This window comes from Girardinichthys multiradiatus, chromosome 23 (genome assembly GCF_021462225.1).
Source record: "Girardinichthys multiradiatus isolate DD_20200921_A chromosome 23, DD_fGirMul_XY1, whole genome shotgun sequence".
Taxonomy (NCBI): domain Eukaryota; kingdom Metazoa; phylum Chordata; class Actinopteri; order Cyprinodontiformes; family Goodeidae; genus Girardinichthys; species Girardinichthys multiradiatus.
The window spans coordinates 21,415,695-21,426,903 of record NC_061815.1 but is presented as its reverse complement, the minus strand read 5'-3'; the positions used below and the strand labels follow the sequence as shown (position 1 = coordinate 21,426,903).

The following is an 11,209-nucleotide window of genomic DNA, read 5'->3' as shown; positions in this document are numbered from 1 at the left end:
TAAAAGCTAAAAAATCTGTTTAATATTAGGCTATGAAAAGTGCAAACTAAACATAAACTTCCTGGTTTTATGGTTAGCTGGTACAGGCAATTAATATATGGGCTTTAATACATTATTTAGGCTAATTTAGATGTGCTATAAAAAATGTAGCATCAATAAGTATCAGAAAGGTCTTGAATGGTGAGTTCTGTGGCAAACAGCTTTGTTGGTCTGGCTCTTGCTTAGCAGTAGTTTTACCTGTTTCATTTGTGGTGGTTTCTGAGGTGCAATCAAACTGAGTCACCATTCATCCATTTGATGTACCTGCTTAATCCTATTCAGGGTCTTCAATAACACCGCTCAAGTGTTGGAAATCAGCCGTCTGAGTAACTGGCATCATTCATTAATAATAAAATAGGGTTTCAGCACCGTTTGGTTAGTAGGAAGGAAAAGAAGGTTGGACTTTGTCATCAGCACATAAATAATTATCTGGCCAAATGAAAAATGCAGCATTTAGTTGGGACTTTATGTGATACAACAACACACAGTAGTGTGTATAATTGTTAAATAGAAAATAATACATGCTTTTCAAATGATTTTACAACTACAAATCAGAAAAGTGTGGTGTCCATTAGTATTCAACCAATTGCCTTCACAAGTTACCTGGTTGGTTAAGAGCTTCTCCTTTGTGCAATTTTCTAAAAGCCCTGCAGGGTGCAAAGCGAACATGAGGAAGTGGTTCCTCTGGTCAGATTTATTTGGCCTAAATGCAAATCTATGGAAGAAATATAGTCTCATTACAATCACAGCTTTAAAAAAAAAATGAAATTAAAACGCTGAATTTGTTTCCTTTGCTTTTTTTACTTTAAATTCTCCAGCAAAAATGTAGCCGCACGACTCGATCTAGTGCTGAATTACTTTGTGTTGGATTATCACATACCATCTCGATAAAGTAGATCAAGGTTTGCGGTTGAAACTTGACAGAATGTGAAGATGTTCAGGGGTATGAATACTTCATCAAATCTTTCTTTATTCTTCACTAAAATAGTTTCAATACATATTGATTTTTGCTTTGATGTAATGCAATATATATCCAGCACCTCTTTGCTAATCACTGTTTACCATGCTGGTTGTTGAAGGGCCTTTACATGAAATGCCTAATAGACTAGTGTGGGATTTCTTTTGTTTTGAATATGGTGTAATGAAAACAAGTACATTATTGATTTTTAAAATTTAGTTTAAAACAGCCAGAATAATGGAACATAATGGGGAAAAAAAACAAAGGTGTTTCAGCGAGCAACATGAACAAACCTCTGAAACCAGCCATGCGAAAAGAAATGATGGCATCAATTTTTATTACTTTTCATTTTTAAAAGGGCCTATTATTTGCACATATGGCTGTTGCACAATCACACTAATAGAAAGGACAAAGCACCCATTTTTCTATTTTCCTTGCACAAGCTTGGCCAATTAAGCACTTTCTCCTTCTATGAAAGATTAAAAAAACCGAAAACACTCGTGCAAGAAGTCAATGCAAGATAATTACACTTTGCTACAAGACTCATAGCACCTCCAATATGAGAAAGGTTTATTTTAAATGGGATTTCCTCACGTCATTGAGTTTTAAGTAGCAATACCTCCAGACCTAAACCATCTCATGTATGTTCTTTACTCTTCAAAACTGGCAGTAGGAGATAAGGGCAACCGCTACTCGACAAAAGATTCATTGCATGTTTAAAGAGAAGATCCTATTTGTCATACTGTAAAAAGGAAAGACATCAAAGGATATGGGTGTATTCACTGAAGGAAAGGAGTAGCTGGTGTTGGGCTGCTGCACTTGTGCCTAGCTTCGATGTTTTCAGTTGGCCTTGGACCATTAAAAAAAAAAAAATCCAAAACCTGCATTCGCTCAGAGCTGCTTAGTCGTCTTGCAGCAGAATACACGTTGCAAATCTCTAGACTGTTATGCGGGGGGTGTCTTGTTTCACTTCCATATCACCTGGCGTGAAAGACAAATTACTTCTCATACAGAGGGCAATGAGGCTTTGCAGACCACATAGACACCACCAGCATCTTACAATACAGATTCAACAGCCTTCTCATTTCTGTTGATCCCACAAAACACCACATAAATCACCTGCTGGTGCCGCTGTCAGCAGAAAGCCGTGGCGATATGCAAATCAGTATATAGCCATATCCATAAAATCCTCTCCGAATAACTTCTGTTGTTACTGCATAAACCAAAAAGCCCATATTAGGTGCCCCTTTGGTTTCATTTTCTCTAAATCCGTGCAATTCTAAGCATTTTTTTTTTCTGCTGTCTTATCATAACAATCATCCCTTAAAGGTTGCAAGCCTGCTTTACCCACACACACACAGACATACACACCCATCAGCTTCAGAAGGCCATCAATGTGATGAAAATTGACAGAGGTACTCAAATAATCCAGATGCTTCAGAAGGTCAAACCAATTCATTTGATGCAGTCATTTTGTCTGTGTTTCTGAGTATCAGTGGGCTGTGGTGTGGATGTGATTATAATGATGAAGCCACCACTAAACATCCATTTCTATGAAGTTCATTGAATTAGTTACTGCATTGTGACAATACAGCTTTTATCTACTGCAACAAGTTAGTAGTTGCCCCTGATTACAACATTATTCAGGTGTTGAGCGTGTGCTTTGGTTCTGCAAGATTTTGAAGTCACCCTTGCTAATTTCAGTGAGGACTAAATGCAGATGGAGCTTGAGGAGTGTCATCAATTTGTCTCACTGTTGAAAAGCATTGCTACGTCACATCCAGCCTCTATAATGGCCCACATAACCGCCATCGTTCAATGCAGATTGCTAATGACGAGTGTGCAGCGTTGCGAGCCAGCTGGAGATTGTGAGTTCCTTAGGGAAATCGGTGCCAGATTGGCTGGAGATGGACGAAATTTGCCCAATTATTAGTCAGAAATGGGTGTGCTGGATGGAATACATGACTGTATAGAAATGTAAGAGGCAGATTGCCTAAAAGGATTGTTCAGAATCTTCGGTTTAAGTTTCTGTCAAAACATAGGCAGTTAGCATCTTACCTGCAGTAATAGCTAACTTTGGGAAATTTCATTTGGTAGAAATCCAAATTATTTGGACTGGGAGACTAAACTTTAGGGCTAAGACCAGACTATGACCATTTTAAACAAACTCCAACTCCAGACCATCTAACCCAAGACCCAGTCACGTCCAAGATAAGAGCAAGAGAAAATTAAGACTTTGAGGGAGGCAAAATCAAGACCAAGCTAATCCCAGACTATTGCTGTAGTCATCATAATATAGTTGTTGCTTTAATTATTAAAAAACCCCTTTTAGGCACATTTCACTGGAAGTAAACTTCAATCATCTGAGGGACTTCATATCCCTTCTGACCCAGGAATGCCTTTGGGTCCCCCAGAATGTACTGAAGAGCACCACCGGAGAGAGGAATGTCTGGTTAGCCGAAGCTCTAAAGAAAGGTTTTACATTATTGTTTCTTTAATGACAGCTGTGCAAATTCTGACCAATACTTCCTGAAAGCCAGGCCTGAATAATAAGCAGAAAGTTGGAGTATTTTAATTAAAAATCATCTCACCATTTTCAAAAAAAGTTGAGGCCAAATGGGAGTAAATCCTAAGTGTCAGCAGCCTAAATGTTTTGAGTTTCTACATCGGATGAAAACTGAAAACACTCGATAAAGCTGCATCCTTAGGCCAGGTGAACACTGATACCTTTCTCAAAGAAACTTCTGCAGCAGCATCAGCCTTTGCTCATAAATACTTCTGCGCACAAAAGGTCACAAATTCCAGTAAAGTGAATAGGATATTGTATACAATATTTAATTTATTGTCCCTTTTAGGGGATTATTTTTCAGTGAGTGAACAAATGACATTGTCCTTTTACATTAGTATAGTTAAAGAATAATACAATTTCCATCCAAACATGAGCACCTAACTTTAATGATAGACAGTATAAAAACAATCAACATCCACAACGTCTGCAACTCATCCTCTGCTTCTTACTCAATAATGTATGATAGTTATGTATTTACTGAAAATATTGTAATAAATCCATGATAAGTTAAACATCTTTCCATGAGAGAAACATTCAACACTTATAGTGTTTAGGCCTGCTAAACTAGAGCAATTACATTTTAAAACCCATTTTCCTTTTAAACGCTAATTTAAGAAATTGTGTTGGTATGAACTGCTGTTTTATCTTGTTTTCTCAAACCAATCATGGTCACCTTATAATGAAGGACATAAGAGACATACAGCTAATATTGAAAAGTGAATTTCCTTCGATTTTCTACGGGGTCGCGGGGCAGCTGTTGCCCATCTCCAGCGGGCTACAGGTGAAGTACACCCTGGACAGGTCACCAGTCCATCACAGGGCAACACAGGCAAACAACCATTTACATCTAAGGGCAATTGAGACTAATTCACTTAACTCATGTTTTTGGACTGTGGGAGGAAGCTGGAGTACCCAGAGGGAACCCACACATGCACAGGGAGAACATGCAAACTCCACGCAGAAAGACCCCTGGCCCAGAGTTGAACCCAGGACCTTCTTGCTGCAAGGCAACAGTGTTACCACCTGCTCCACTGTGCAGCCCTGAAAAGTGAATTTAGTTCAGTAATTCAGTTCAAAAAGTGAAATGATATGCAGAGATATATTCTGTTAATTTCAGTGATTATAACTTATAGCTAAGGAAAATCCAAATTTCACCTTTAATACCGCTATATGGCATAAGATCAATAAAATAAATGTTTAAATAAGAGAAATGTCAGCTAAGTGAAAAAAATCTTCATCAACTGTACGGTTGAAGGACTTCATTGTTGGCCCGGGCTCCTTTAACACGATTTACTGCATCAGTTCAATTCAAATGATGTTCCTAAACTGGATTTTGGGTTTTAATTAACTGTAATCTGTAATCCTCAAAATGAACAGAAATAAAACTCTTAAATAAATATTTCTGTGTTTAATAGAAAGTGGATGCTTTTGATCAGCTAGAATATGTTCTGCTTTATTAAGAGATCTCAGTCTGTAGATGTGTGCCTTAAAATACTATGATTATATACTTTCAATTATGAGTGGTGAAAATGATCATTACTTTAAAATGAAGTACATGTCGAGTTTTCACTAGATGTCGCTGTTCTCCCATCTGCATGTGAGGCACCATCAACGATATATATATATATATATTTTTTTTAAAGATCACATGCATTAAAATTTTCAAGCGCCTGTAAATTTGTGAATGGATGTGAGTAGTAATCTGAGTACCAATTAGGAAGTGCAGAAAGATGAGACTTTAGATTGTGATGACATAATTTTGTCGAGAGATGAAAAAATGACGTAAATAACTTTACATAAATATACCATTGGGTAACCCTGGCCAACATTACAGTTTCTCCAGTCGGGAAAGTTCTGCCGGGTTGGAAGCTGCTATTCTCGGCAGACGGGATCTGGATCAGAGGAGCGGCGCGTCACCGTGGTGGGCGTGGCTAGCCGTGAAGAATAACGCCTGTGTTCTCCGTTACGTTGCAGTCTGAGTAGCGGAGCTGAACCGCTGACCATCTGGGTCTGGATCCGGGTGATGGGAGACAAACAGGAGAGAAACAGATAATTTTTTGGACTCCGTCACCTTTTTGTTACTGCATCTTCAAGATCGATCCTCGTCTCCGGGCTGGTTCGTTGCAGGACAACTCCGGCTCTCTCCAACTATGGATTGCCTAATTGAAGTTGGGCCACCTGATCCTATTTGCCCCAGGCCAGCCCCGTGATATTAACGAAAGAGGAGAAGTCGTTATGATCAGTTGTGCAAGCGGTGGATTTCCTGCGCGGAGAGACAACAATTTTATCTTCAGGATACATTTTCATTTGTGCATGAGTGGCATCGACACAACGGAGTGAAGTAATTGACGTAATGTTCTAGCAGTTACAGAGAAACTCTTTAGTTAGTGTAGTGAGTTTGTCCTAGCTTTTGTTTCTTCTCTATTTTCTTGGAGGCGCAGGCCGATTGCGCAACACAGTTTTAAGCTGCTCCGCAACCGCAGGACCTTAAACTCTGATTCATTGTAAAGCTTCTGAACTTTTCTCTGCAGCTATCTTTGCACAGCTGCCTCTATGGCTTTGCCGGACAGTGGTATATCTGGGGAGGAGGTTATCCCTTTCCCAGAAATAATAGAGCTGAATGTTGGTGGACAGGTCTACATCACTCGCTACTCCACCCTCACAAGCGTGCCAGACTCTCTGCTGTGGGAGATGTTCAGCCGGAAGTCAGCCAAAGGGCTGGCCAGGGACACCAAGGGTCGTTTCTTTGTGGACCGCGATGGCTTCCTGTTCCGGTACATCCTGGACTACATGCGGGACCAGCAACTGGTTCTCCCGGACCACTTCCCAGAGCGCGGGCGTCTGCAGAGGGAGGCTGAGTTTTTCAACCTGCCGGAGCTCGTAAAGCTGCTGGCACCTAAAATCAGCAAGCAGAACTCGCTGGGGGACGAGGGGTGTCCAAGCGACCCGGAGGACTCCTCACCCGGGATCGACTCAGCGCGCAGCCTGGGCTCGCTGGGGGCCGCAGCGGCCGCCTGCGCCAGCCTAGTCCCCGGTGCCATGGACGGAAAGCGCTCTGGGTTCATCACCATCGGCTACCGGGGCTCGTACACTCTTGGCCGTGACAGCCACACAGACGCGAAGTTCCGCCGGGTGGCCCGGATCATGGTGTGCGGGAAGACCTCCCTGGCCAAGGAGGTGTTCGGGGAGACCCTAAACGAGAGCCGTGACCCGGACCGCCCCCCTGAACGCTACACCTCGCGCTACTATTTAAAGTTCACCTTTCTGGAGCAGGCCTTTGATAAGCTGGCAGACGCAGGCTTTCACATGGTAGCCTGCAACTCCACAGGAACCTGCGCCTTTGCCCATGAGCAGACAGACGACAAGATCTGGACCAGCTACACTGAATATGTTTTCTACCGTGAGTGAGACTATCGGCTTTATTTCCCCTGGCCCCCCTTCACCCGGTCTCCAAGAGACTACTCCCCTCTCCTCCAGCCTCCAGCCATCCTGTCTTTCTCTGATGGCTTTGGTCCAGTAGATGTACTGTAGATGTTGTGTCCTCCCATTGTTCTTTGCAGCCTCCAGCTTTGATCCTTCCAACAGTACCCAGCCGTTGCTTTGACTCTTCATACCCCCCCCCCCTCCTCTGCAAGTCCAGTCTGAAGCTTTCCCCTTCAACCCTAAATCCACCCCGGTCATCCTCAAGTCCAGCTTCTGCCCTCTCTTCCGTCGCCCGCCATCTAGTTGTAGTCCCCAAAACTCAGCCACAGCCACCCATCTCTGCTGAGACTGTTACCTTCTGTGTATTATGCTCCTTTGTATCCTACATATAAATAACTATTGCATTTGCCCTGATGAAGCACAATACTGTATCCAAGAGCCAATTTTTCTTAAAATCATGCCCTGAGTTGTCTATTAAACTCAAGTCGTAATGGCATAAAGAAAAGGGCTGAAAGAGTTGTAGTAATGTACAAAGCTACACTTCCCCTCCTTACTCAAGCAGATTCGGACTTATTCGAACTCCTCTGAACTAAATTACCAAATAATTGGACATCTTATCAGCCTTGAGGGACACGAGCAGCCCCAGCACAAGACAGGACTGTAATCTAATTTCCTTCGTTTTTATTTTTTATTTATTTTATTAAATGTGACCAGTGCCATGTGGTATGGGAATGTGCCGTATTTGATCTGTGCGGCTGTTGTTTTAAAATGGATGAGGCTTTCTACGGCATTGCGGACTGGGGGGAAATGCAGCAAATCTATGTTGAAAGAAGGGAGAATAGAAAGCTGATTGTGTGTGGAGTTTATATTTGAGAAAAAGGCTGGTTTTGTGGCAAATATACAAGCAGAGGTCCTACATGGAAAAGTTTAAACATTAAACAATCTTATAGTGTGAGAAAATAAAAAAAGATTTATTGATTGATTGATATAGTGGATAATATTTACCGAGTTTAGAGGAAACAAATGTATGATTTCCGTTCTTAATTTTTTTTATCTTAAATTAAACTTTAAAGAGCTCCTTTTCTACTCTAAATCACGTCTTGTGAAAGCCCTATACCACCACTTCTTGCTGTAGTCTCCATAGCTGGACATGTTTTTAGATAAAAAACAATATTCTGAATAATCGGTTTAGTATTATTTGAAGGTTCTGCATATTTGATGATTGTGCTCACTTACTGTCAGTGAATGCCCAGCAGAGATAGGATTACCCTGTCGGCAGACAAAGCCTATTGTCTTGTCACCACTGTAGCAAAGGTTACTGTAAATACAGCATAAGCGGGGTGCTACTTAAAAGGATAGTTCCGAATTTTTAACGGAGGTTCTGTCTGTAGGTTAATATCTCTCCCGTTTAAATTCAGCATGAATCCAAATTAGTTTGTCCTGGAGGCTGAAGCTAATGGTAAGAGGGGCCAAGATTAAAGCAGACTTCTACTTTCTTAAAACAATGTATTCCCCAAAACATCTTAGTCATTTATGAAAACTCTTTTTTTATGAACCTTACCATTTCTTCTGTAATTAATCATCTGCTTCTCTATAAATAATCGCCTAGTGTAAAGGGAACAACGGTTTAAAGGTTTAAAAATTAGCTCATGCATAAACTGTCAAGATGTTTTAGAGACTGGAGTTGTTTTACGGAGGTAGGAGTCCACTTTAGTCTTGGCCCCTGTCAGATTAGCTATTAGCTTTAGTCTGTGGGGCCCTGCTCTTCTGGATTTTTATTAAATGAAGACACCAAGAAAGTTATTTACTTCAAGTAAAGTAGTATATTAATTGTTTATAACCTTTTAACAGAATCATACTGTAGAAATCATGAAATATAACTTTAAGCTGTACAACCAGAGTGTCAGATCTGGCATCAGGACAGCTCTGCATTGTCAGATACCTCAGACTAAATATATTTAAAGTCAATTATGCATCCAGCTGATAATGTCAAATATGCTAAAAACAGTCTGTAGATTCTCTAGGGCAAAAAGATTAGTAGCTTAAAGTTAACAACAAGATTAATTTGATTTGATAAAAAGTCAAGGAGCAGGATTCAGTCTGAGCTGTAAATGTTATATCTTAATATCTTGGTGACCATAACTGTTTTCTGAAAGGTTTAAACATCACAACATTGTGTTTCAGTGTGATGCAACGTCTTGGATCCCTGAGTCAGTGTGTTAAACCTGTTGCAGTGTGTAGGTTTTATTGAAAGTTAGCAGAAGGGAAAGTGGTTTCTTAAATAAAAACCTGCTCTCTTTTTATTCTGGTATATTTTTTATTTAAAACAAACAAAATTAATGGCACAGAGTGCTGTCTAAGAGTGTCTAAGGTCACCCGCATCACTGTTCATTTTTTTCATTTTCATCAAAAATGCTGCTCAGTCATAAGATAAATCAAAATTTCCTCTTAGCCTTCCCCAGTAACAGAAAAGTCATTGGAAAGGAACCCTACTTCCCATTAAATGTTTAGCTCTCTTCCCTCAGGCTCTGTTTTTCATGTTTCCATCTGCTTCTCTCTTTTTTTGCATATTTTTTAATCATTTTGTTTTTCTCAGCTTGGTCTCTTATAGAGCACTTGACCAGAAAACTGAGCCAAGACAGAATCGAGGACATGCATAGATAACGAGCTCTCTTAAAGCAGTTTACAAAGCCCTTGTTTTGTTGCCAATAACTGACCCATTTACACCACACAGTCAAAACTGAAGACGACTGGATTCAAAGTTAAGTGACGAACCTGTGCAGTGTTTAAGGCTTCCTGCGGTGCAACAGCTTGCCCGATTCTGCTGAATCAGAACAGATTTTGTTTTCAGTCTTTTGCCTGAACGCATTCACAGACAGCAAAGCTATCGGCGATTAGACTTGGATAACAGTCAGGGTCATGTCTATGTAGGTATAGCAGCAAATAAACAAATGTCATTTCATGAACTCTGACTCATATTTTCCTTTTTATCGAAGCATTATCAAATGCCTATTACTTCAGCATAAACCAAATCTCTGTGTGGCCTAGATAAATGCGTCACTGACAAGCCCCATTAAAGTTGTGAAACATAGAAGTGGCTTCCTTCTGGGATAAGAGATGATTTTTGAATGAGGCCACATTTTGTCCTCAGAGAAGAGGACACGCTGTCAGCGGAGCCTCCCAAACAAACAAAGCCACAGGCAGGTTTCTTCTGGCACCGTTCTCCGGCATGCTGTGGCAACACCGGAGTACCAGGGTCAGTCATTAGCACACACATGGAAAGACGGGCCTCGTGCGTAAGATTCCAGGCTCCATTGTTTGTCTTTACCCCCAAGAATGGCCTTGAGGTTCAACATTCAACAGGAGTGTGGGGAGTCTTGGCGCTAAGACGTTAAACAAGAGCAGCAGTGATTTACAAAGGCCACAATGTGATGATAAACTGCTTTTTTCAACACTGTGGTGAAACGTGGCTGAAAAGCGAAACATATCTGTGTATGTGCAGTACAGGAGGCAGACTCTCATTGTGTCTATCCAGTGTCACAATAAAGACATTTTATAACGGCATGTTGGCTTCTCTGTCTCTTAAAAATAACAAATAAGAGAAGGAAATTTCCTATTGATTGTGTAAAAGAAAGTGTGCAGTACATTGCAAAGGCCTTCATACCCCTCCAACTTTTTCACATTTTATCACATTATAAGCATAAATTTCACCTGAAAGTTCAAATTTTCAATGTATTGTATTGTTCTTTTTACGTGAGAGACCACCACAAAACAGTGAGTTCTGCAGATGAATATGCTTTGCCCTGCTGGTAGGGGACCGTCCTAGTGGTTTTGGCAAAATGCAAACTGGACTTCTTATAGCTTTCTTTATTGTAAACAGATTCTCCCATCTGAGCTGTGGATCTCTGCAGCCCCTCCAGAGTTACCGCTGGCATCTTGGATGCTTCTCTGATTAATGCTGTCCTTTCCCAGTTTGTCAGTTTAGCTGGATGGCCATGTCTTGGTAGGTTTACAGTTGTTCCCTCTTCTTTCCATTTTGATTGGATAGGACACTGAGATGTTTAAAGCTTGGGGTACATGCTTTACAACGTAACGTGTTTTAAACTTCGACACCATGGTGTTTCTGAACTGTCGTGTTTTTTGGTATTTGAAATGCAGTTTGCTCACTTATGCTCTCAAACAAATCTCTGAGGCCTTCACAGAAGAGCTAGATTTATATG

General features: G+C 40.8%; 1 protein-coding gene across 1 annotated transcript; it reads left to right on the top strand.

Annotated features, from left to right (window-relative positions):
* Positions 1 to 5,410: 5,410 nt before the first annotated feature.
* LOC124860196 (BTB/POZ domain-containing protein KCTD12-like) lies at positions 5,411 to 10,553 on the top strand. Its single transcript, XM_047353249.1, has one exon. The coding sequence runs from the start codon at positions 6,120 to 6,122 to the stop codon at positions 6,972 to 6,974; it is 855 nt and encodes a 284-aa protein (XP_047209205.1). The 5' UTR covers positions 5,411 to 6,119; the 3' UTR covers positions 6,975 to 10,553.
* The last annotated feature ends 656 nt before the right edge of the window (positions 10,554 to 11,209 follow it).

Bases quoted from the DNA above. Each gene is read 5' to 3' on its own strand.
- LOC124860196 (XM_047353249.1), top strand. From the start codon at position 6,120: ATGGCTTTGCCGGACAGTGGTATATCTGGGGAGGAGGTTATCCCTTTC.